General features: G+C 47.7%; 1 protein-coding gene across 3 annotated transcripts; it reads left to right on the top strand.

Annotated features, from left to right (window-relative positions):
* Window positions 1-109: 109 nt before the first annotated feature.
* On the top strand, window positions 110-25,581 carry alph (protein phosphatase alphabet). 3 transcript variants are annotated; one of them, XM_077665913.1, is made up of 9 exons: window positions 110-1,151; window positions 2,389-2,450; window positions 16,471-16,786; window positions 17,453-17,800; window positions 18,875-19,096; window positions 20,283-20,400; window positions 21,614-21,716; window positions 22,922-22,982; window positions 24,276-25,581. In XM_077665913.1, exons 3-9 carry the CDS (start codon window positions 16,499-16,501, stop codon window positions 24,327-24,329), a joined length of 1,194 nt encoding a protein of 397 aa, XP_077522039.1. In that variant the 5' UTR covers window positions 110-1,151; window positions 2,389-2,450; window positions 16,471-16,498; the 3' UTR covers window positions 24,330-25,581. The 3 variants fall into 3 exon arrangements, with proteins under 3 accessions (XP_077522039.1, XP_077522038.1, XP_077522040.1); XM_077665914.1 differs by having other exon boundaries at window positions 1,013-1,151; window positions 2,385-2,450; XM_077665912.1 differs by lacking the exon at window positions 2,389-2,450 and having other exon boundaries at window positions 159-1,151.
* Window positions 25,582-27,017: the final 1,436 nt, after the last annotated feature.

Consider the following 27,017-nt stretch of genomic DNA (forward strand, 5'->3'; position numbering starts at 1 on the left):
AGCTAGGAACTTGTCCCATAAAACAGTTGGACCAGTTAGGATTTTCATATAATTTACGATAAGGGAGATTCAGGTTTTGGCCCCGAAATTAGTCTTACCAGAATTCGTTACCGCCCGCCGATTGCACGGGCGTCGTCTGCTCGAGTTGCGCCGCCGCTGGACCTGGCGCGCGCTGTCTTCAGCTTCTTCCCCGAGGTTGATTCCGCCGTCATCGGGAGCGGGCGCGGCGATCCATCTTTTTACGGGCATTAAGGCCGAGCCGCTGCTAAGATTAGCGCACACGCCCGGAACACACACACACAACACACTAGACGCCCGCTGTTTTGCGAGCCGATCCGCGCGAGCGATGCTCCGTAACTGTATACTACTCCATTCGGGCTCCCGCGGCCAGGCCAGGCCGGAGGGGAGAGGATGACGTCATGCTCTCGTGCGGAAGCGACGGCAGCATATCGCCCGCCGCTGCTGCCCCGAAGCGAGCCAGCGCCGTGTTGCCCCTCGTAGCCGCTAGCGCCGCGCGCAGGTTCCAGCTAGAAGAGGGGGTATTTCCTTGGCATGCTCGCCGTCGTAGCGGTGGCTTGCGCTACTGCCGCTGCTGTGGAAATTCGCTGCTGTGTCGTCGCGCTCGGTGCCCATGTCGTCCTCCCGTGGACCATTTGTGAGCGGTAGGGCGTGACGAGCGGCGGTTGAGCGTGCGGACGCCGACGACCGCCGCCGCGGTGCAAGTTGTGGCCGCCGCGCACAGAACTGCTGCGCCGCCGACCTGCCTGCTGCCCCTTCCCGTTGTTTCTTTTTTGCTGCTCGGAGTGTGTGTTGTTGTGTGTGGTGTGCAGCTTGTTTCGCGTGCTACTCCTGCTTGTTTGCAATCGGCTCGACAACTGGCTGCCCGTCGTCGTGGTGTTGTGTGCGTCGGCTGACGAGATTGGCAGTGGCCGCGGCGTGCTTTCGCCTACTAGCGGCCCGGTGAAGAGAAGAAGACTGCCGTGCATATATCCCCCCCTCAGTTTTGTGTGCGCTTTTTTTCTCCCCCACCCCCTCTTCCCGTTCTGCTCCTTCGTTGCACGATGACGAAATGACAAGACGAGACGGATACTGAAGCAAGTCGCCGGTGCCGCCGTCCCCTGGCACTCGAAGCCGCGCCGGTTTGAGCGGAGGTAAGCAAAACCGCTGATGCTGCGCCCCCGTTACTACTACTGCACCACATCTTAGCGGCGGCAAGTGTCGCGCAGTCTGTTGCTTGCCGCCTTTGCTGCTGCTGTTGCTGCGAGCCGCGCTTCGCTACGCATAACGAAAGCGGAGGTTGCAACGACGATAACAAAAAAAAAAAAAGCGCCAACGATCGGAGGCAACCCCCGCCGTACCCTTCCCCACTTCTCGCTAGGCCTAATGCGTCATACGGTCGAAGCCACAACGCGAGCGCTCGTCACGTTGACGGGCAGGTTCGGAGCTGTCGGGGACGCCGGCTGATCCGGCGCATTGTGCTGTTGCAATGTCGGTTGTAAGGTTGGAAAGCGAGCGGCCTCGCTCGCTGTGAGGAGGGGGGTCTAAACTGTGGACCCCCCACCCCCTCGCGTTCTCCTTTCCTGTGCACTTCGTGCCGTCCATTTTATTATTATTATTGCAAATGAATAAAATGACGCCGAGAAGAGACGAGCTGCAGCAGCTTCCTTAGCGCAAAAGAGCACGCCAACGCGCTATCGGGGTAGCCTTTTTGGTGCTGCGCGGCTAACACGCGTGACTAATCCTAGCCGTGGCCTCAAAAACTCGCGCGAGGCCGCCGTCGCCGAGGTGTTTTGTAGCAGGGGCCCAAGCTCGACGTCGGTGTGACTCGGTATTGATTGGACTTGGGAAAAGGAAGGAGGGGGGAAACGGAAGGTGGTAGAGGAAGGGGGGTGGGGAGTATTTTCTGCCGGCCGCCGCGCGGTGAGTCACCGCGTTGCTGCCACTTTCTTACAGCCGTTGCTCGGCGTGTCGAAAGCGCCAAGCGGTCTCATTTTCGGCGTCGCGTTCGGTCGTCTCCTGCTTCCTGCGGCATTCGCCTCTTTCCTAAACGCTTCTTTATTAGCTTCGCAGGCTGGATGCTAAACTAACTATCGACCTTCGGTATTCAGCGATGAGGTCGCGTACTGCAGCGGCGAAAAGTTCGGTGCACGCACCGTTAAAATAGTATTGCTGCACTCTGCTCATGTTGAAGTGCTGGCGCTTATTTTTTACTTTGCTTGACCTCTGCACCCACCTTGTGGCGTGCGTTGGCTTGAGGCTACGGTTTTTCCCTCTCGTGACGCGTGTGTGTGAAGCGCGTTGCGTTTTTTCCTTTGAAGGACGCAGCAACGAACACTTCTCTCGTTATACCTATGCTTTTTTGTTTGTTTTCTTTACCCTACGAGGCAGGTGTTTCTCGGCGCCCCGTGCTGCCGGCTAGGTGACCCAGCCGCGACTTTCCCTTTCTGCCGGTGCGTTTTTTTTTCCTTTTGTGCATTGCGTTGCGGTATCCGATATAGTTTGAACGTACACCGCGGTAGTACAGATTCTAGTCTATCAATGTTGTGCAGTTTGTGATTAACGGGCATCCTCTGCTGTGCTTAGTGAGCGGCGAAAAGGAACTAAAACTTGCCCGCTGTGAGGGCACGATCGAGAGGAGACGATAGTCTATCAAAGTTGTGCAGTTTGTGATTAACGGGCCTCCGCTACTGTGCTTAGTGAGCTGCGAAAAGGAACTAAAACTTGCCCGCTGTGAGGACACGATCGAGAGCAGACGATAGTCTATCAAAGTTGTGCAGTTTGTGATTAACGGGCCTCCGCTACTGTGCTTAGTGAGCTGCGAAAAGGAACTAAAACTTGCCCGCTGTGAGGGCACGATCGAGAGGAGACGATAGTCTATCAAAGTTGTGCAGTTTGTGATTAACGGGCCTCCGCTACTGTGCTTAGTGAGCTGCGAAAAGGAACTAAAACTTGCCCGCTGTGAGGACACGATCGAGAGCAGACGATAGTCTATCAAAGTTGGGCAGTTTGTGATTAACGGGCCTCCGCTACTGTGCTTAGTGAGCTGCGAAAAGGAACTAAAACTTGCCCGCTGTGAGGACGCGATCGAGAGCAGACGATACACGGTTTATATTAATAGTTTGTGCGGGACTGCAACATTACGAGCACCGCAGAAAACGCGATGAAGGTTGGTTTTGGCGGTGCAGCGGACGCGAAAAACTCGCATTCGTTCGCCAGAAAAAGCGCGGCAACTTTTCGCCGGCCGCCAGGCGTTGCGAGTGGTGCGAGGAAATAAAGCGTACTACGAGCCGGAGAACCCACGCGCATGGAACAGCGCCTTGCCATCCCGTCGACGCTTCGACGGGCGATTGTTTACACTTCGCTAGGCAGCAACAGCAGTTCGCGTGGTCGAGGAGCTCATGTAAAGCGATCGCACTATCGCGCGCCCAGCGGCAGGCTCGGTCTGTTTCAAGAGGGGAGTGAGTCATTCAGCTGTCTGGCGCTTGCATCACGGCCCAGAGCTGGCTTGCTCTGCTCTGTGCTGCTGCTGCTGCCCGAGACGTGGTTCGTGTTTCCGTGGTGTCTGTGAGGAGATCCCGCGCTATCGGGTTTATTCGTGCGTGCTGCTGGAAAAGGAACGCGGAAGGAAAAAAAAAAAACACTGCTGCATGGCTTGACTTGAGTGAGTCGTCGCCGCGTCGGCGTTTTTGTTTATATACTCGGCGTTAATCAACTACGTTTTTAAAATGCGGGTCGCGTTTGGCCATGTCTTGGGACGTTGCGTGTCAGGTGACTTTAGACGCGAATGTGTGCAGTTCGCTTGTTTCAGTGTCCAAACGCGTCGAAAGTTTCCGGAGGTGCAGATTCCGCGAAAAGCATGAATTGACGCGCAGTGGCTCATTTCGAGCGAAGACTGGACCATTCAGTTCCGGGCTGCTTGTTCAAGGTGCACTGCGACAATTCGAATGTTTTGCGGGTCTGTTCTTCCCCGAAACTTTCGGTATTGACACGACAACAGTGGTGGCATCTTGTAGCTCTTGTGTAGACGTTTAGTTAACTATCGGGCTCAGTTGACAGTTATTGACAATGTGTAAATGACTGCTACCAGCGATATTGAGTTATTGCAGCAAACGTTTATGCTGGAGCATTACTTGTTGTGGCTGTTGGGTTTTTTCCGTACAGTGGTTCGCGTTGCATAAGTGTCGTAACTTTCATGCTCTCAGAGGGAACTCGCTCAAGCAGGTGCATGGTTTTCTTGCTGGATATGCTGTTTTGTCACCATTTGCAGCAATCTTACATAAAACTCGTTTCGGGTGCAGCTAGTTGAATGGCTGCTGTCTCCAGTGCATGAGAGGAACTCAACGATAAACAAGTGAATCATCATGCTTCAGCTGCTGCTTTTGCATATGCAGCGTCTTGCAAAATAAGTCAAAGTAGTCAATAATTGTGTGTTCGATGGTTCCCAGTTGTGCTGATCAATCACAGTGCTTTAATTGTCTCTCTGCGTGAGAAGCTTTCTTTGATAAGAGCAGGGATGATGTGATATATGGAGAAATGTCACACACTTGTGTAGCCGTGTTGCTATGAGCAGTTCAGAAGTGAAGGAAGCAGGACGCTTGCAGTCTTCTCCACATGTGCTTGCACATTGTATTGATGACCAGTTTATTGTTTCTTCAGCGCAAGCACCTATATCTCTCGTGAATAATTGATCAGGAATGTTGACTCTGCATTGTCCCTTTTTTTATTTCTTGCTCCTTTCGAGCCAATGGTCTCAGTGCTTCTAAGTGGGTCATTAGACGGGGCCACCTGCTCAGATCGTGAATAATTTACCACACCTGGGATTCTTATACAGCCAGTTTCAGTAGTGTAGAAGCTCGTGATTGAAGCCTTTCCTGCAGGCGTCGTCGCCTGCCCCCATTGTTCGCCGAGCACGTCATCTGCCCGCCCAGTCTGTTTATGGCATAATGGAAACGAGGCTGTGGTAGAGGTCTGTCGAATAATGCGCCAGTGCTTGGGGATCGGGTAGGTTGTTAGCGGTGGGTGCTTCTAGTTTTACAATCCATTGCTGAAGATTCTTGCTCGAGCACCGCCAGCTTTAAGAAATTTGCTAGGTCCAATTTTTGATACATCGGACCGAAAAGGATGGTAGTAGTCATAAAGAGTGCTTGTCTGAACTGCCATGTTAATTCTGTATTGAATAGTGCAGCAGTTGACTCAGTGGCAATCTCTGCTTGTAAGAAAACAGATGTGAAACCAGTATTGCTGGTCCATTAATGGTTCTGTTGTTTCTGGCCAGAAATTCCAAAGTTGGCATTGTATGATTTTTATCCCGTGTTGGATAAATTGTTTGAAAGGCTTGTGTCATATAGTTTGTGAAGAGCACCTAGTCTTGTGTACAGATTCACTTGTCTTAAACCAGGGAATGGCCCAGAGTTGGAGGAAAAGTTGTGATAATTTTCATCATGGCTTTGTCACCTCATCAATATACATGGATTGGTATTCCCTTGGTACTGCTAAATAATTTATAATTGAATTTCTTGATGCTGTTTCAGTTTGACCAAACAATGGCTGTGATGTGTGGTTAGTGCTTATAACTAGGTCATGTGAGGCATGAAAAAAACAGCAATATAGTTGCTGATATGTCGTTTGCTGTCATTCCAGCTCTTGAAGCAGGCTGGCTTAAGTGTTGTAAGTTCATGCCTCATGTGACTTTAACACCAACACAGCCGTCAATCGGTTGATGAAATAGAAATAGCACCAAGAAGAAATAAGTTATTTTGTGGTTATAGGGGAATACCAATCCATGTACACTAATATCTTTTGTATCATATAGCAAAGACAACATGCAATTAAAATGAGGAGTCAATAGTCCTTTAACTGTATTGCCTTGATGCACATAAAAGTTTCATACAAGGTATCCATCCCCAATTGCATGCACCAATTGCATATGCATTTTTTAATTTGACAGTAGTACTCTTAATTGTGAGGATGCCTATAAGCATTGTCTTGTCATGTCACATTTTATCAGGTCACTCTGGAAAGGAGTCAGCTTATCTTCATGGTGACGACTTGCAAAGCAGTAGTCTCAGTAACTAACTGTACTGCATTTATTGATCACTCAGCACAGGTGCCATTTACATTTGGTATTTCTACCTATAAATACTTCATCAACATGTTATGTGCAATATAGTAGTAGTTTTTTTTTTCGTTGGTCTATAAATTTAGACATGATGGCTTGCTCTCCTTACATTTGGCACAAATTCTTTGCAGTAGAGGCTATTCGTGCTGTTAACTTTGAGCTGCTGTAAGATGTATCTGCTGTCACTCACTTCCAACTTATTTTACTTTTCAAGTGTATCATAGTACTTTGCATTCACATTGCAAATTGATGTAATATTTTATTATGAACCATAATTTATGGGGACACTGGCACACTGTCTTGATTGGCTGTGAACTTAGTGGTGTCTCCATGCTAGTTCACTCAGCTGAATTATCTGTGCCTGGCATGCGTCGGTAAATGCACTAACTTCTGATTTTACCTTTGGAAGCTGTGCCGTTGCAGTTGAACCTCTACGTTTTGAATGGGTTGCATAGCAATGGGCATGCCTTCACTATTGATTTGGCCAGGTGCGACTAGCTATTCTATCGAATAAATCTTGTGAGATATTTGTGACGTTTTTCAAACTACTTGTGTTGCTCTAGAAACCTGTTACATTTTCTAAACACTGTCTAAGTGCTTGGCTCCAGTCACAGCACTATGGTCTTGTGGAGTAACATCATCCTATTAGTGTGCAAAGGAGCATTGTGAAAAATGCCAGGGTCATCGGGCAGCGTGTTCTGCCGCTGCACTTAAGTAATGTATCTTTTAGGCCATTTCATGAATGTAGTTTGCAACCTCCAGTTATGAAGGGGTGTACCTCAGTGATTGCAAGAAGAGGCCCTCTGCCATTTGCTTGTATGCTTTTCAGGTTTGTGATTACAAGAGTGGCTTCTCAAATGCTTGAATTTTAAGAGCTGAGCATAATGCATGGAAGGCACAGTTGGGGCACACACTCTTTACAACCTGTCTATGTATTTGAGTTCTGAATGGCCAGCTTGAGCACGTAAAAGCTAAAGTATATTTTAAGGCATTCTTCTCTGGAGATGGCATCATTTTCTGCATCAAAATCACTCACAATCTTCATCTTTTTGCTTTGCAAATGTAATTTCAGTATTTAAAAAAATGTACGCAAATGTCTTCTTTTTTTCGGCGCCGAAAACATTTGATGCAGGCAACATAGGCAATATGTTTAGAAACTCTGCAAACCCTAATTTCAGTCGTTGACATCTGCTACCATGGGATGTTAACCTACAGCTTCCTCTGCACCCTGTTTTCTGTGCTGTCTTTTCGACTGTGGTGTTTTCTCTGCTGAGTATTTGGTTTCTTGCTGTGAAAGCCCTCTCGTTATCTTCGCATGTCCAGGTACCTTCGCATCAGCAAGTCGGTAGGTATCTGCCGCCTGTTATGTAAGGCAGCCTTAGTTGTGCTTTTTCAGTAGTTGCTCCGTACACCAAATGTGCGCTCGTTCAAGCACGCTGTGGCTTCACTTTTCTCGAGTGCTTCCTTTTTATAGCGGTTGCTTGTCCTGTGCGAGGCATGTTCTCTTATCTCCAGTCGCTCTCTTCCTGACTTGGGGGCACTTTTGTCCACACACGGTTGGGGCCAGAGGTTAGGCTGCGAGTGGCGTGTCCAATTGAGTTGGCTCTTTCTTGGCAGCGGTGCCCGGGAATAAGCGGCACCCCCGACTCTGTGACTGAAGGACTTCTGGTCCTTTTGACCCCTTGTTGGCTAAGAAAGGAATAAAACGCGCCTTTGTTGTCGGCTGTTTCAGGGCTTGACACCTTTGGCTCAGGGTTTGTCCTGCTACTAAATGCCAGTCCTTGAAGCGTGTGTGCGCGGTGTGTGCAAGAAATGTGCTCGAAAGGATTGGATAGTTGGGCGAGCCGATCTTCTATTATTATGAGTAAAAGTGCAACCAGACAAACGCAAAAGAAGAAACAGGAGAACAGACTTCAGTGCTACTGACAGCTGAAGTTTTATTTAAACGACACGAAATATATACTACATAGGTGCAGAAGCGTGCACCCCGAGAGGAAACAAAGAACATTTAAAGTGCCGCTACTGGTGCGCTAACGAGGGAACTGGTCAAGGAAAGATGTGCCATGGTTAGCAAGTGTCGCAGAGGATTGCAGGACACATGTGGTGGTTTTATCAGCCATGTGATAAGCTTGTGATGTTAGTCATGTTCACATTTTTGGGTGATTGTCAAAATCGGTGCAAAACGTGTACTAGACTATTGCTTCGGGGACATGTGCGTCTTGGACACTTTATGCAACTAGCCGTATTATGACATCACCGCCTTCCATTAAACCCTCTGCCTCTTTCTATCCCTTTTCCCTAGTGTGAGGTTACCAGGTGACGTTCTCATCATTCTTGTCATTGCAATCTTTTCTTGCTCTCTGCTTTGCGTGGATTTTGCTTTTGTCATTGTAGTGTCATGAAAATTTGGTGCTAGAGGTGCTGACATCAGGCAGAGCTGGAATGGTGGGACTTCAGTGGTACATGAAAGCTTTATGCAAAGGCTTGTAGAACCTTTATGTCACGTGGTGCAAGGCTGAGGTGCATTCGTGTTATTCACAATGGGAGGACTGCACAGCTATCTGCTTTGGCATTATTTCAGCAATGTCTCCTATTGTCTCGCATGAGTCACTGCCTCTGTGCCTGCACTGGTAGGTTTACTATGTGGGCAGGATACCGAACTAGTTGTTGCTGCAAATTTTAGGTTGCACTAATATTGAGGGACTATTTGTTCTGGCTGTTGCGTGCAGAGATGTCACGTTATAGACTTCATGGGAAGGTTTTGCAATCTGTAACGTGATTGCAAAGCTAGTTTGACATCTTGCAGGTTCCTTGCATCAGTACTGTATGGCAAGCAGGAAGGTCAGGGAGATATGATAAGAGGAGGAAGTTACCTCAGGCGTGTTTTTTGTTTGCTTTGTTTGGTGGTTGATGGTACTCCTCTCTGGCCTGCTGTACGATTCAGCTGGTGAAATTTATGGATCATCTTGACATTGCATACACAATACACACGGCGTTTGACTTTGCGGGAACTGTTCAGTGTAACTGAAATTTTCATGAGCATTTCACTTCATTAGTGCAGTCAAATAATGGGGCGTTTTACAACTAGGACCTGTTTCTTTTTTTTTTTTGCATGAGAAGCTTTCTTGAGCTAAGGAACTTGCATTTGGGCAACTCGGGTTTCCACCGGTGTGGTTTCGTTTGTGGCATCATGCATGTTGTAATGTATGAATTCAGTCAGGATTTTCCATTTTGTTGACGATTTCCTTTTTCTGGTTGAGTGTACGCCATCGCGCTTAGAGCAGGTTGCATCCGGTATTTTAGCTAATGTACAAGAGTGTTTTTCACCACTGCTATTGACTAACGAAATGCCTACCAACAACGAATTTCGCTTCCTTGATATCCGGTTTAAATTCCTAGAAAACCACGTGTGTTGGAGCTATTCACCTCGAGCCAACAAACCTTTACTTCCCTACACTTCTGCGCATTCAAAACTCGTTAAAAGAGGCATTATTAATTTATGCTTGAACAACGCTCTAGAAAAGTCGTGCCCCCATCTCATAAGCGAGAGCTTTCACGAACAAATCGCAAGGTTCCATGAAGCAGGCTACCCAGCTGATATTTGTGTTTCTGTCGCCGAACGAATACTGAAGAAGAAGCGCCAGGAAAGTCTACTACCGTCCGGGCCCTCAGAAAGAAAGAATGAGAAAATTGCTGTTATTCCTTACATCCATTGCCTGTCCCATAACTTCAAGAAAATTGGAACAAAAGCTAATGTTCGTGTCGTTTTTTCTGCCCCTGACAAACTAACAGCGCTATCCAAAAAAACTTTGCCCGCCGATAAACGTCCCCAAAAGACGCAGTGCACCATTAAGCACAGACAGAAATTCGTGAAATGCACTGAAGGCATTGTTTACGACATCCCTCTCTCTTGTGGCAAGCGGTATGTTGGTCAGTCTGGTCGGTGCTTAAATGAGAGACTTTGCGAACACAATAATAATTTGAGAACACTTACTGGCAGCAATCTGGCTTTACACTGCAAGGAATGTGGTTGTGTGCCATATCTGGACGAGTGCTCGATCGTCGCCAGACACCGGGATCAGTTAACTCGCGAGATTATAGAAGCAACTCGCATCGCTGCCTTGCAAGACAAATGTGTCAGCAAGCCGTCTATCTCCCTGTCGAAAAGAGAGCTGGCCTTCTTAAAGATTAACTGAGTCGTGCATGTCCGTTGTTCCTCGTTCACCTGGTTTTCTTTATCTTTCCGAGCGCATGCGCCTGGTTCCCCTCACGGCCCACGTTCGTTTTGGTCGCCTAGGTTTCTCTCAGTCGGAAGTTAGCGCCTGTGTTGTCCGTCTTTCTTTGTCCCTTGTGCCGTTTTTGCGCTCCCCATATACCATGGATTATGCTACCTGAAAGGGGATAGATCCCAAGTCAAGCTTCAACTACTGTTTGTCCCCCCCCCCCCCCCCCCCCCCACTTCTCCTCTCATCATGGAAATAAAATTGAATCATATGAGGAGAATGAAGGTGGACTGTTTGTCGGGTGGTGCTCATGACAGCTTCCTCCGTGTGCATTGCCATGACTGCATTGTTAATCCGGGCAGCACTTGACAGCATGAGAAGAGGCTGTCTTGGTGAGCCTCTTGTCAGTGCGTGTCTTTGCTGGCCTATTGTTCTCAGTCATTGTCATTCAGTTATCTGATAAAGATTGCTGGAAGTGATCTCATTTGCAAGGCCATGGCCTGAAAAAGCATGGCGGACAAAGTCTGCGTTCATGGTCTTGCGCCTTGTTGCAGGGGCGATTCCTTTGTCGCATGATGTCTGAAAGAGGGGGTGTGCTTCTCCTTGGCAGCAGTGGGCTGATCTTCATTTAGACCTCTGTCATTGCGTGCACAGCTGTTTCTTGGCGTATTTGTACATCCTAGGTTGAAAGCAGTGATTTGAACATTTGCCATATCGTGGGAAACGTTAATTCAATTGAGCAGTCTAATACCCATCAAATATTCGCGATCAGTGCGTGAAATGAAAACTGCCTGGAAATTTAACACTTTTGTGTAATGTGCCTTGTCTGCCTGCTTTATTACATACAGCTACACAATACTGGGTTTTGCTCTACTTGCTTGTAGATGTCAGTTGCAGGTAGCTATCTTGTTAAATACTATCCTACAGAACTTGTAGGCCAGGGCACATAACAGGATACTTTGTCGGCTATGATTCTGTATATGTGAGGTCTGTTGCATCACCATGGTGTGAGGAAGCCTAAGTTTGCTTATGGAAAAATATCTACAGTGACGGTACGGCGACCGTATTTCTACACGGGACAAGTGAGAGTACTGATTGGCAAGGGTGTTAAGGAGGAGACCATAACCTCTATGCTGTTATTCACTGCTTGGTTACGAGAGGTGCTAAGAGGGCTTGATCAAGAGGAACTATGCACGAGACTTAAAGGAATATCAACACCTAGTTTTTGTCCCATTGTAATGATCTTGTAACGATGCTAAGATATTAGTACATGTGGATCACCACGTGGTACTTGCCTATGACCGCTAGATTATTGAATTTCTTCTCCCATGGTATTTCCATTTTAATAACTGAACGATGGCTGTGACGTCAAGGTGGGTTCAAATACCATGCATGAAAAAAGAACTGCAGTATAATCACAGACACATTTGTCATTCTGGCTTTTGAGGCAGGCGGCTTAAGCGTCTCAGTGAATTTAAGTAACGTATAAGCAGTTGCGTTGCAGTTTTCTTCATGCCTAAGGTGTGACCTATACCAAACTTTGAAGTCATAGCCATCGTCCGGTTGTTGAAACTGAAACTGCATCAGAAAAGAAACTAGATTATAAATTATTTAGCAGCCATTGGAGAACGTCACGGGTTTTTCTGTGTACTAATTTCTAATGTATCATTATGAAGAAAACACGCAAATGGTAATTTCGTGTCTACATTTCTTTAACAGAGAACGCTTTCTTAACCTCCAGTCTGCTGATGGCACTGCCCTTCTAAGTATCTCAGAGGATGACTTGCAATTCATGCTTGAGGACAAACAAAGTTTAATATTAGGCTTAAAAATTAGCCAATGGTTGACAGTCTGGGAGGGGAACAGCAGTTTACAATACATAGTGACATATTGGAGTTGTAAGGAAATGTCTGTCTAGGTCTGGTAGTTACTAAGATTGAGATCATGTGAAAGAAATCACCAGAAGGATATGAATAGGTTAGAGCGCATTTGGCAGGCAGTCGTGTTATAAACAGTTCCTTGCCAATGCCCCTCAAATTGAAAGCCTGTAACAGCTGCATCTTGCCGTTACACAGCTGTGGGACTGAAACTTGGTGGCCGATGGAAGCGTTTGTGATCATATTGGGGCAGTGCAGCAAACTAAGGGAAGGAGGGAGGGAATTTTGAGAGATGAAAAGAGAGCAGTGCTGATTAGAGGACGAACTCAAGTTGAGAAAATGGGGTTGGGCGGGACACTGCATGTAATGCAGAGAACGCATGACTTACTGTTATTCAGCTAGGGTAACAGAATGGATTCCGTGGGAACAAAAATGGTGAGGGGGCTAAAGATTAGGAAATAGCGTGACATAGGGTGGCCGTTAGTGACATCCTGGTCGAAATCAAGGGGAAGAAATGGGCTTGGGCAGGGCATGTAACGCAAAGGCAGGACAACCGCTGGTCCTTAAGGGTAACTGAGTGGATTCTAAGAGAAGGCATACGTAGCAGGGGGCGGCAGGAAGTTAGGTGTGCGGACGAGATTAAGAAGTTTATGGGCATACGGTGCAGCTGGCACAGGACAGGGTTTAATTGGAAAAGGTATGGGAGAGGCCTTTGACCTGCAGTGGCCGTAGTCAGGCTGACGATGATGAGGGTGTCCCCTTAACTGGCATAGACGGATAATTGGGGATCACTGGGAGGGCACTTTGTCCTGCAGTGTACATGTCCCTTCAATGTGAAAGGGAACAAAATTATAGCATTCAGTTAAAATGAATGCTCCATAAGCACTTTTTCTTGTTTTCTAACTAGTTTTCCTCTCGCATTATATCTGAGAGTCACTTCAAGTTTTCTAGAAATAACCAGAAAATTTGTATCTTTAGAAATTTTCTCTACTAAACTTTTAAAAATACCAGAAAATTTGTATTTTTTCACAATCGGGTTGTTCTCATTCATATTGAGCATAGTACCTGTACTTAAAATGGCTGATGGTGGTGCACTTGTGCACTATGCTCATTTAACATTATTCACTTTTTTGCTTGCTTCTTTGTGTAAAGGTAAATTTAGGTCATCCAGGTGGCTTCTGTGTCATTACCTGGAGTGGAGGTAAAAGATTGCACTGAGGGTTTGTGGCTGCCATAAAACAGTTTCCAAGCATGAAGTCGGTGACCTACATGCTTGAGCATATCACAGGTGGGTTATATAATGTTTGTTAAGCCTGCTGGCCATTTTGTCTGAAGAGTCACCTAATCGAGGAAGGCAGGCTCTGATAAAGACTTCCGAAGTTTGGTTATCAGTAAACGGTTATGTCAGACCTTTGACAACCCGCCGCAGTGGCTCAGTGGTTAGGGCGCTCGTCTACTGAGCCGGTGTACCCGGGTTCGAACCCGATCGCGGGGGCAGTGTTTCGATGGAGGCGAAACGCAGTTCAGGTGTCTGCGGATATGTGAGACAGATACTGCGCCTTTTTTTTTCCCCCAAAAGACCAACCAATTCAACCAGACCTTTCACAAGTGATGGCTTGCCAATGGGCTGAGCCTTTCCTTGTTTCAGAGCTCTTCTATATAAGATTCAGATTGCTCATATGAGCTTCAAATAAGCGCTAATCCTAGCCTGTGGTGTTATCTACAGAGCTAGCAGAATAACACTGTTTAGCTTGCAGTTTTTAGTAGAGTTCCAGAATGTAAGTTAATGACTGTTTTGTTGTTAAGGGTAGAAGTGGTGCTGTCTGAAAGGTACAGTATGGTACACTGTTAAAGGGAACATGCGGTCACGTGAAGTTGACTTTCCGCGAGGCGCTGCTGCGGAAAGCCGGAAAGAATGCCGAGCTGATTATGGTCCAGGTTTTTTTGGCATTCTGTCCCCGTGCATAGATCTCATTTTTCACACCTACAACTTGTCGACTACCTCTTCTCACTGCTGAATTGGCTTTCTCCATTCTGTGGTCGCGTTTCGCGCAAAATAAGGAACATTTTCTCCGGACTAGATTATCCACATGTCAGTGCCTTGGTTCATATGCCACTCAACGCGTACAGTACGCGTTGAGTGGCATACAGTACGCGTTGAGTGGCATATGAACCAAGGACGTTGATGACCTAGTCCAGAGAAAATGTTGCTTATTTCGCACGAAACGCGACCATAGAATGGAAAAAGCCAATTCAACAGCGACAAGAAGTAATCGATGCGTTGTGGGCATGAAAAATGAGATCCATGCAAGGGGACAGAATGCCGAAAAAAACTCCGGACCATAATTGGCTCGGCATTCTTTGCGGCTTTCCGCAGCAGTGCCTCGCGGAAAGTCAACTTCACGCGACCACATGTTCCCGTTAACAGTGTACCAGTGTACTGTACTATGCTTGAGTGAAGTCTACCAATAAGTACTGATAACTACAGATTTTCAATTTACTGATAAATGGACTTACTGCCCCTTCTGCCTTGACTGTCAGCTCAAAATCGGCTTGCAGAATCACTCGTTTGTGAAGATCCTTCAAAGCAGGTAGGAATAAATTCTTTTGCCTGTACAGGTGTGGACAAACGCATACTGGGCACGCAAGTGCCTTCTAACACCTTTACACATTGCCTAATTCAAATTTGAAGGCATGGTATGTGCATGCTTTTTGTGAGCGCTGCTGTGGTTTCCCATGTGTAAACTGCTTGTTTATTTCAGCTGGAGTAGACGCAGTTTCACTTTGGACAGAATAGTGTGCTCCATTTAGTTATGTCCGTCCATCTAAATCAAAGGTCCCAGTGTGGCTCTCAACTATGGATTCGCCGTTTGAGCATGTGCACGGTGCACGCTCTGAAATTGATCGAATGAAAAATACATTCTAAATACTCAAAGGTGACTTTATTAAATGAATGTGAGAATGTGATTCAGTAACAACGCATATTATGGTAGTGTGCTATAGGAGAGCACAGTGAACAAACCTCCATTCTTTATTATTTGTTGATTGATTTGGCCTTGCGCTACTGTGTGCTAGCCCTCTTGACTAGCTTTGTTGGGTGAAGACATTGATGACAGCCTTAATGTTGGTGATTGGTACGATTGTGGGGCATAACTTTTTTTAGAGGTCTGGAAAAAAATGAAGCTTTTGCAATTTCATTGCTCTGCTCGGATAGGTCTTAGCGGTTGCTAGGGAGAACGGATAACTGATGGTCTGTTAGAATAACATTCATTAGCAATGAGTCCATACCATCTTGCCCAGTTAGCCGTTCTAGCACAGTAGGGTAACAGAGTGGACTCCAAGAGGAGGTAAACTTACTAGGGGGTGGCTGAGAGTTAAGTGGATGGGTGAGATTAGAAATCTGGGGGTGTAGGGTAGGTGTAGCTGGCACTCAGTAGGGCAGTTGTAGTTCAATGATAGTGGCGTTTGTCCAGCAGTGGGCATGACTGGGCTGATGATGACGATGACTGCAGTGCTGCACTGCACATCCTCCACGTGCTTGTTCAAATGGTTATGGGAAGGAACGGACTTGACGAGTTGTGTGAAGAAGCAAGTTCTATGCATCCCGTCGCTACAGTACACGGTTTTTCAAAAGCACCTCCAACCTTCCTTCTGTCTTCTCCTTATGGACGGAACTTTCTCATGTGCTTCCTGCTGTTTCTTTAGTGTTTTTTTTTTTTTTGCACAGCCTTTGATCCCGTGCTTTGCTGAATGTTACATCTCTGACAGAGACTGACGTAAGTGCTTGTGTCATCTAAACTGAGGGCTCTTTTACACACAATTAGCGTACATAAATTCTGGCTATCAGTGGGCTTTGTGTCATGCCATTGGCATCGATGATTGGACACGTTGGTACTGTGTGTTTTATAGAAACAGTGCAGTGCACTGAAACGTGGACAAAGGTAACACACACACAAAGGTGCTGCACTGCGCGAGCAGCACTTTCGTGTGCGTTCGTTGCCGTCGTCCTTGCGTTGGTGCATTGTGTGTGTCTTGTAGCCCCATGCTGTGTACCCTTCACTGTGGGGTTCTTTAGCATGCACTGCCATTGCACAGCACATGGCTAGTTTTGCATTTCGCCTCTGTTAAAATGCAGCCAGACTGGCTGGGATTTGACCTCACTGCCTTGTGCTGAGCAGCTGAATGCTGCAGCCACTGAGGGACTGCGGTAGATTGTCTGCTTACCAATCAAACGATTGTTCGGTGCATGCAGGGGCCCGTCCAAGCGGCGGCTCTTCAAGATGGGGGCCTTCCTGGACAAGCCCAAGGTGGAGAAGCACACGGAAGGGGGCCAGGGCAATGGGTTGCGCTACGCCCTGGCCAGCATGCAAGGCTGGCGTGTCGAGATGGAGGACGCCCACTGTGCCATGGTGGGCCTGCCCTGTGGCCTCGACCACTGGAGCTTCTTTGCTGTCTTCGATGGGCATGCGGGTGCCCGCGTCTCGGCCCACTGCGCCCAAAACCTGCTCGATGCCATCATCCAGACAGACGAGTTCACCCACACCGTGGCTGCCTCAGACATGGGCGAGGTAAGTGCAGGTTGCTTAACATCATAGAAGCTCGCAGCCACCGTGTGCAGCATATGAAGTACTAGCCCTGTTTCACTGAGTTGACGTGTAGACGTTGCTACGCAATCTCGGGAGGTGGAACGTAGCACTTGATGACATCATTTGAGTTTTTTCTCAAGGGTTCTCGAACTAAGAGGTGCATTGTAGCAAAACTGCTCCTGAAGTTTCTAGAACCCCCGGCACTAATGGACCAACAGCAGTGTAGTCGAAAAATGCAGCAGAAAACTGTATGTGATGACAACAAATATTCTTATATTATTTTGGGACTTAACTTGTTTTAATGGCAGTACCTTGTATAGTATTGCACAGCTGCCTCTTGTTGCTCCAGAACTGGCTCTTTTGTGCCACCAGCAGTCAAGCATTATTGAGGAAAATCCTGCGGCAATATTCTGTCGGCCAAATGTAAGAGAGCATGACAGAGAATTTTTTATTTTGGTGTTGGCTTTGTCATCACTTTCAACTGGGAGTAGATCCCCTGTTATTGAGATTAAGGCAGAGCAATCACTGATGCAGTGAATGTGAGGCTAATCCTACCTGAACCACCACCACTAGTCTGCACCGGTATTTTGGGTTGGTAGTTTAACTTACCGTGCAGTCTTCTGTCACTTGTTTGCGTTCTTCTCCAAGGGTGGTGAGGAGCTGGCGGAGCGGGTGGCAACGGGCATCCGCCGCGGCTTTCTCTGCCTCGACGACCAGATGCGGGCACTGCCCGAGGTGGCCTCGGGTGAGGACAAGAGCGGCTCGACGGCTGTGTGCGCCCTCGTCTCGCCGGGCCACGTCTACTTCGCCAACTGTGGCGACTCACGGGCCCTGCTGTGCCGCAGTGGGCAGCCAGCCTTCACAACGCGCGACCACAAGCCCATCAACCCTGGGGAGAAAGAGCGCATTCAGCGCGCCGGCGGGTCTGTCATGATCCAGCGGGTCAACGGCTCCCTGGCCGTCTCTCGAGCACTGGGGGACTTTGAGTACAAACAGGTGAATCTCATTTTGTCGCTCTTTGTGTGCCTCATCTCAAACAGGTTTTGAAGTCGCACCGGGATGGAGGTCACAGGGGACTTTACCATTTTTAAAGCAGCTCTGCTTCGACATTACAGACAGTGCGCACACAGTGAAAGCATTTGATGGAACTGCGAAAAATTGTCGTGGCAGTGCAGTTTACATCTCGGAAACAGGCGACCTTTGCCCAGGTTTTCACCAAAGAAATTTATGTAATGCGGATGATTTTTGTAGCGGTTTTACAGGGGTCATTCGTCAATTCGACCTTCAAATAATTGGACATTTTCCCCGCCTCATTGTAATGTAGAAGGTGCCCACGTACTGTGTGATGTCATTGCATGGCACAGAACCCAAGGTGGTCTAAACTGATTCAGTGCCCTGTACTGCGGTGGCTCTCACAACCTGTGTGAGCCTTTGGGAGTGTTAAACCCTACATGCCAACATACCAACGTTGATATCACTCGACCAAGTTGTTTCGTGTGGGCCCTGCGAAACCTTGTCTGGAGCAGCAACTTGCGGCTCGGTCCTAAGCTGTTGTAAGCTAAAATTTCAGCAGTCTCGTAACTTGAACTGTGCTTAGGTAAAACACAGAAAATATTTTTTGATGGATCCTTTGAAGCCGGGCAATATTTAAAAGGCAGAGTCGAAGTCAAGACGGACTCCAACTCATTGTTAAACATTATTGTCAAATCTAGCATCCAAATGGTCACAGTGAGCAAGCACTGCACCACTTTCAGGCCACAACTTGGCTATCAGTTTTCGGGGCCGCCGCAGCGGCTCAGTGGTTATGGTGCTTGGCTGCTGACATGAAAGACACGGGTTCGATCCCGGCCGCGGCGGTTGAATTTCAATGGAGGCAAAGTTCTAGAGGCCTGTGTACTGTGCGATGTCAGTGCATGCTAAAGAACCTCAGGTGGTCGAAATTTCCGGAGCCCTTCACTACAGCGTCCCTCATAGCCTGAGTCGCTTTGGGACGTTAAACGCCATAAACCATAAACCAGTTTTCAGGTGTTCTCGAGTGCACCCTATAACGGTGGTGACACGGACATGCAGGTGGCTGGAAGGGGTCCCTGCGAGCAGCTGGTGTCGCCTGAGCCGGAGGTAACGGTACAAGCTCGGGACCCATCCGCGGACGAGTTCCTGGTGCTTGCCTGTGACGGCATCTGGGACGTGATGAGCAACGAGGAGCTGTGCCAGTTTGTTCACCACCAGCTCTGCATCTCTCACAACCTTGAAGAGCTCTGCTCTGCCGTCATCGACATCTGCCTCTACCGGGTGTGTGGGCGCTTTTTCTTCCTTTCCTTTCCCATTCCCGGCTAGGCAGAGCTACCTTATAGTGAGTAATACTTGTTGGGGGCCTAGTTGGTGCATAAAAAGACAACACATAGCAATCGAGACGGGACAGGCGCAACCTGATGGGACAGGCACGCCTGTCCCGTCTCGCATGCTATGTGTTGTCTTTTTCGGCGCTACAACCCTCTTCTGGAACTACCTTATAGTATTTTCACACTAGGGGCCCCTGCAACTCGTTTTCTAGCAGAAAACAGGGCGGTAAACATTGGTACGGAAACGTTTTTGCCGGCAGAACAACTGGTCGCTGCTAGCCAGTGGAAATGTTGGCTGGTTGCCCACTGGTCAGCGCCTCGTCGTGCCATCGCGGCACGGATGAGTCAAGTGTGAATGCTGTAGCATCTGAGCAGTGGCAAATTACACTTGCACTTGATGCCAGACACTTACGTGTGAATGTACCATTGAGTGAATGTCCTAGTGAGGGTGCTAAACCAGTAGTTTTCTCATCTAGACAATGCGTTGAGTATAGGCGTTCATGTGTATTTGAAGTCGTACAGCATTTAGGCCTTTTACATTGGGGTTCTCAAATCGTGCTTCGTTTAACCCCAGGGTGTACCTTCCAGTGTTTTTTGGGGTTTTCCAAGCACCTAAATCCTTGCATGCCTCAGCCCTCACCTTTCCTTTACCTGCTTTGTTTTTTGGGACTAATCACATTATTTGTTCATTGCAGTCTGTTCTACTGTACAGCCTGCCATCGCGGATTGAAGTTGGTTGTTCTTTGAGGTGCCTGTGTCTGCATGCTCCTTTTTGCATGCATGTTGGGCATGGAGGGGGGACAGAAACCAAGGCTTGTGGGATTCCTCAGCAACATTTGATGCTGGTGGGGCTCCCCCGAACCTAAGAAGTTTGAGAACCCCTGCCTTACAGCAAAGATGGCGGATAACGTTGCATTTACTGTGCCCATTTTACTGTAGTGCCAAAGTGTAGTGATTGCAATGAAAAATGATTTCAAAACTGTAATATACCTCTAACAAGTCTTCCCTCAATTACAGGGCTTGTTTAAAACTGCTCTCAGATGTTATCTTCTAATGAAGATGCAGATGTACAGAGGGTAGTCCTGTGATTGTGTTACTATTGTTCTCTCGTGTTGTATGCGTGTGTGTGCGTGCAGGGGAGCAAGGACAACATGAGCATTGTCCTTGTGCTGTTCCCCGGTGCTCCGTCGGTGAGTGAAGAGGCGCTGCAGCATGACCGCGAACTCAACGTGCTCATCGAGAAGAGGATTGCGGGTAAGTGGCCTAAGCTGCCGTCCTCATGCCGAGATTTTCTTTTCCTTTTTTTGCTTTTCATTCTTGGCTGTCTATTATTCTGTGTTGTGCGAATCAAGAGTGGTGTTTGGAAAAGCAAGCATTTGTGCCACGAGTTCTTTCTTTTCTGGGACATAGGGTTATGGTAGGGTAGGGTAGGGTAGGGTTATGGGTAGGGTTATGGTTAGGGTAGGGTTATGACCCTTGTACACAGCAAAAAACCTTTTACTCTCATTGGATACAATTCAAAGTGGAAAATGCAAAGCCGTTCAGCCAGTGGCGTCGATCAATTTTCATGACATCATGGTTAATGAGTGGTTCGTCCGCTGTCACACTAGGTTAATCTGTGGTTATTCCCCTGTCGCTAGGGTTACAGGGGAATAACCCTTTGGTATGGAGCTTCCTCCTCAAGTGGCGCACAGTCGCAAGGAGGGAGCAGTTTCATCGGTCTGGACGAAGTAAAAATGGCAGCTTGCTAACGAAAGATAAAGCGATGGAAGACTGATGCAACAACTTTGAATTGCTGCTGGTAGCAGTTAGTGAGCCCATAGACTTGACTCCCCGTAGCTGACTCAGTGAGAGAATGGCAAAAAAACTGCCACAGAGTTTCAACAGATGCCAGAACCACCCACGTGAATGTTTGAACAAAGAGTTGCAAGCATAGCGGTGCTACAAGCCTCCACTTGTTTTGAAAGTTGAGCACGTGGTGCCAGCGCTGAGTGGCCACACCTCCCCCAGGAGGGACAGGGTGGCGCTGTTGCTCCGCGATCTGAGACCTTCATCTGACAAACCCAGCGGAGAGATAATGCAAGCTTCTAGAAATATACTGCAGATGGTGGCACCACCACCACCCTAAGCATGCTAGCTTTGCATTTCAGCGCGCAGTTTTGAACGCCAAATGGAGACTGTACGGGTATGTCAATGACGCTGAAAGGTTAACCACAACTTCATGAATATTGGTCGACCCCATTGGCTGGAGGGCATTTTCACAGGGGCGTTTGCTGCTTTGTTTTCGAGTTGTATGTAACCTTAGTAAACGTTCCTCTGGCTGTTTGTGCATTACATTAACTATGCGTTATTGACCCTGAACATAGCAGCAACCTGTTGGTTGATAGCGGAGCGAAGTGCATTTCCTCTCAAGTATTGCTGTTGTCACAGCTGTGTGGGACATTGTGGTGCTCTCCTTGCCTTGCAGAAATGGTTGCCGAGAGCTCGGACATTGAGCTGAACAACATCATTCAGACCTTGGCTGAGGAAGAGCTGCCTGGCCTGCCCCCTGGTGGAGGGATTCTCGCCAAGTGAGCCTCATGCATTTCTAATGTCAGGCTGTTAAAGTGTTCGGCTCCATTATTGAGCACGACAAGGTTGCATATTAGAGGGCCCATCATTCCTGTAAGCCATTCTGCTGCACTTGCCCATTAGGCTCAAGATTAGGGGTGTATTGCAATTTTTCTATATGAATTGAATATGAATATGAAGAAAAAAAATGCTTTCTATATCAAATATCTGTTCAGTAAGAATAAAAAATTCTCTGGAAAAGATGAATAACCAAACATTTTTTTTTTTTTCAATATAGCATGTGCTTGTTTCAACCACAATAAACAAACTTAGACTTACTCAAAGGCATACAAAAAGATAAACACGACCTGCTCTGAAATGTATGCTGTTTGATTGGACACCATATAACAGTATGCAACCTCTACTGTGGTCATGCAAAATTAGTAGCAAAAATTAAATCCATGAATGACACATGACTGGCAACTAGAGGTGTTATGATGGGTAGTAAAACTTCATTAATTCAGGCTTCCAGGAACTGCAAGAAATGCCTCATTTATCCAAAGATCGAGTTATTAAATGCTCCGCCCACCGTGCATCCCCCTGAAAAGCACCGTCGTGGGCGCGCAGTTTCAGTAAAGTTGAAAGAACAGCGCAGATGTAAGCGACGCCCACCTTGCATTGTCATTGGAATGGTGAGGCTTCTTCTGAAAAGAAAATGGCTTTGTGGTGTGCAGCTGGGTTCGGCCAGCTGGTGAATGCGCTGCCGATGGCTACTGTTGCTGTGGGCTGGCGATGAACCTCAGAAACCGAAACTACTTTGGCCTAGTAGTTCTTCATAGTATTAGGTGTACAGGAATAAGCTGTGGTTTGACCAGTATTGGTGCTGTGTGTTGTAGCTTCCACGGAAGTGGGCTGAAAAGTTTAAAAACTTCTCTTTCAATTTTGTGGCAGTTGCATAGTTTTTAAAAGCCAGGTTTAAAAAAATTTGTTTTGGTTACAAGGACATCAAAGTGTGCAGACTTTTGCCTGTGCAAGCACTTGTGTATTGAAGGCTGACAAATTTATTTCGTTCGAGTGCACCCACTTTTTTGAGTGCTCATTGTTTATTCTGAGCACATCTTTTTTTGACAAATGTTTTAGCTGTATGAAATGGCCTCCGTGTGTGAGCTGAGGTCAACATCAAAATTCTGAAATTTGTGGTTGTGTTTTGCTTTTCTTTTCACAGGAGGAGTTTCATCGAGGAAGTGTACAGCAAGTTAAAACCCCCGTCCACATCATCAGAGTCGGTAAGGGGTGACTTTTTTTTTTTTTTGCTAGGGTGCTAATACATGTTTATGTATTGAGGTCTAAATACGTAGAAAACATAAATTGGGGCTAGGTGGTCGCAGTTAATCCTAACCTTCCACTGTGGTGTGCCTCGCAGCTCAGTTTTTTCTTTGGAACTCTGAATCTGTTAAAGGGACTATGCAATAAACTAATTGAGATTACATAAAGCAGACGGGAGATAGACATTCGATCACTCGTCACCCCAGTGCAAGAATTTTTGAGCTAGCATCAACAACAGCGAAGATATAGACGATTAAAAATTACGCTCCTCCTCTCCCCCTCAACTCGTACACGAGGAACACCAGAAAAAAAATAAAGAAAACAGCTCTGGGACTGGGCCCCGCCCATGAATACGTCATCCGCTGGCGTTTATTTTGCAACTTCCGGTTATCGCTCCTAGCACCCCAGCAGCAGCGTCGGCGGCGTAGCAGCATCTCTCCGGTCTCTCTTCGCCTTCCTGGATTGCGGCGCACGTCGGGTTTCTTTGCTTGTCATCTGTTGTAGTTAGCAGTAATGGATCCGGATTTCGAGCTTCGACTGCTCGCTTTTACGGCCGCGATGCGCGTCTAGCCCTATGCGTGCGCACAAAGAGCCGTGCGAGTGGCTCCGGAACTCCCGACAGAAGGAGGCGGCAGAGGAAAATTGAAGCTATATGCGCGAAGGCAATGCCCTGGCTAGAGCTTGCCGGAGAGGGTCGCGCGGCGGCACGAGCAGACGATTTTCACGGCTACCGGAACTCCCGACAGAAGGAGGCGGCAGAGGAAAATTGAAACCATATGCGCGAAGGCAATGCCCTGGCCCGCACTTGCCCGAGAGGGTCGCGGGCACGAGCAGACGATTTTCACGGCTACCGGAAGTGTGTCCGTGACGTCGTGGCTGCGGTGGCTCCAGCGAATGAGAGCGTGTGGTGACCTGGCGACGTCATTGGTAGTGTGACGTCTTTCTTCCACGATTTTAGTTCCAAAATCGGTCACTACGAGCACACCAATCTGCCCGCGAATTTTAAAAAACACGGTTTTTAAAAGTTCATAATAAATTTCTGGCTCAGTTCTGAAGACTCATACTTGGTGTGAATGCTTCTTAGAATCTTTTCTAAGCATTGAAAACATTTACAAACGACTTTTTATTCACTGCATAGTCCCTTTAAGGTTGTGGTGACCAAGAAACGTGCCGAACAGAATATGGTGATTCTGTTTGTGAGTGTGCGGCTGTGCTTTGCACGTAACTTACCAACTCTTTCCCTTAATGTGCAGGTGAAGAGCCATTCACAGGATTGTGAACAAGTGGAGGAAGCAGCAAACCAGTGAACACAAAGATGCTTTTGACACAAAGCATAGGGCGGTGAAGTGCCCTCCAACACCACCACGTTTTACTCTTAATTTTTTTTTTTCCTCGTGAAATGCGGCGCCGCCTGATTACGGCTGCAGGGACGCTTTGTCAGCAGCGGCAGCGGTCGTAACCTTCTAACATCCGTGCATTCGCAGCCGCCGGCAACAAATCGAAGGAAAGGAGGAGAGAGAGGCATTGTGGGAATCGGCCGAACTGCTAGTGGTGGTCGTTAATGTGTGGTGCAGCTGCCGACTTGGGGTGGCACTGCCCAATGCCGGTCAGTCATCACCCAGGAGACGTCGTCGTCGTCATCCAGTGTCAACCAGTAGCGTTGCAGATGTTGATGCGTCAGCATCTCCCCTTATCCCTCATTTCTCCTCTCCCATCTGTCTTAGGCCTCTTTCTTTCTTTTTTTAATATTCTGCAGAAACTGCTTTCTCTCTCTTCATAGGCAAGACACGCAGACAGCACATTCACTCACTCTCACTCACCCCCTCACAACACACGCAGCGAGACACGGCAGCGAGACACGTCGATGGCTACGCAGGCGCACATGCAAGAACCTAGAAGAGGAAGAGAGGGCTAGGTCTATTCATCTTAGCGCAGCCTCTGTTTTCTGTTCACATTTTCTGTGTCGCCGTTTTCGTCAGCTCCCTTTCGCATATTTCTTCTTGCAGCCCTCTTACCTTTCTGCCCTGCTGCCCGCCTGCCCTTAGCTTTCCATCGTCCAGTGCGGTTCACATCATCCCAGTGTTGTACAATGACTGTTGTTACGATTGCCATTACTATTATGATTATTACTATTATGATTATTATTATTATTGTCGTCAGAACATGAACGAGGGCCGTGGTGGCTTTTTTTTTTTTTTTCTAACCCCCCCTTTATTAAAACTTGCAGGGACTGCAGAAAAGCGATTGTGTGCGTGTTGTGTGTGCGTGTGCGCGTTTGTGTGCAGGTGATGCACGCAGTGGAAGTAAAGAGCAACCAAATGTCAGGGACGAAAAACCTGTCTTTCTTTTTCTTCTACCTTTTAACCTTTCATTTAGAAATGCTTTTACCTCCTCCGTTTTTTTGTTCTGCGGCAGTTTCCGCATCCCCTCTTTCCCTTCAACACCTATTTTCTTGTTATATTGGCATTGTTAGGTTTTTCTCAGTGTTGACGGGTATTTCGCCACGGCTCGGCAGGAGGCAAGCACAAGGACAATAATAAAAGGAAGACTGTAAATGTTTGTCTTGTCTCTTCCTTGCCTCTGGCAGGTGTGAACCGTGCCGTTTCGTTCCTGGTGTGTGACACTGCCAAAACTGCACCCAGGAAGTGGTCTGCCATCACTCCACAATCCCATAGAGGCAAAGCGGGAAGCTTCTCTTAGAAGTTTGCTATAGTTGGACACAACTCTGAAACAAGCGGCTAATGCCGTTCAGCGGAGGCCCTCCCTCTGACCAATGACATCAACCTATTGTCAGTAGAAGTATGGTGAGCATCCAAATTAAAGGAAAATCGGTGCTCAAAATGGGGCAAAGAAGCAACGCAGTGCTGAACCGAGTTAAGTGCCTTGACACAGCTGCTAGTAGGCGCAAGGTGGTTGACTGTGACCTGATAAAAGGCCCTTATCCTTAATCTCTCTAGTAGTTTGCAGCATTATGGATACCTCTGTGATTTGAGCCAATCGGAACTGCGCGCTCTGCAGAAATGTGCTCCTCCATGCTGGTCCTCCATGCACTGGTGGCTCGCATCACTGCGAAGAAAAGAGCGCCAGTGTCCAGGTGCTGCACGCAGGAGGCAGCCAACTCTGCGGACATGTTTGCAAAACGGGATTTTGCAGTTGATCCAAATTGAGTGCAGCTCTTTTTCAGGTCTTCGCAGAAGGCGAGTGCCTTCGGGCGTACTTCAATAAAACAACGCTGTCGAGGTACCCTCCCTGTCTCGCAGGGGCAGGGATCTTGGCACCTCTCACCCAAGCCTCGTTTCCTCACCTTGACCTTCCTCGAATACCCTCGAAGACCTGTTTTTTGCTCGCCACGAGGATGCTTCAGCTTTTAACTCCAAGGTAGAGGTAGAAATGGGGAGTTTTAGAATTCAAGGACGTTATCGATTAAGGAATAGTGCGGCGCCAGTGCACATGCCCAGGACAATAACCAGAAGGGTGTTGTTATTCTGCGCAAGTGTACTGGCACACTGCTATTTCCCTGACCCCTAATCGATGTCTAAAACTCCCTAATATGAAAGGGAAGGCGCTGCTCCGTGCTTTTGAATCGTATGCTTAACGTGATGTGGCAGCTGTACATGCCACAGCGTTAGTTCAGTGGATATTGCGCCTTTTAGATCTGAGTCACTGTTTTAAAAATTGCGTGCACGCATTATTGTACATGTGATGGAGCGTGCCTACAGTTTATAATGTCCTCGGGTACTCGATCGGCCAGCATCGGTACAAGCTCACGTGCCTTGTTTCATATTAGACGCCTTTAGCACACCTTGTTTACCTTTGAGTACTGGAAGCTCCTGCATCATCAGTGCTATTACGCAGATCACCTAGAGGGTGCTGGGTACTCGACCCGGCAGCTGCATGCACACCTGCCGCATCGGGACCACTGACGGTGGGTGGGCTTCCGGTACTCTGGCATCGCACTGCGGCGTCACTGACTGGACCGACTATTTTCGTTCCAG

Source organism: Amblyomma americanum, chromosome 5, assembly GCF_052857255.1.
Source record: "Amblyomma americanum isolate KBUSLIRL-KWMA chromosome 5, ASM5285725v1, whole genome shotgun sequence".
Lineage (NCBI taxonomy): Eukaryota > Metazoa > Arthropoda > Arachnida > Ixodida > Ixodidae > Amblyomma > Amblyomma americanum.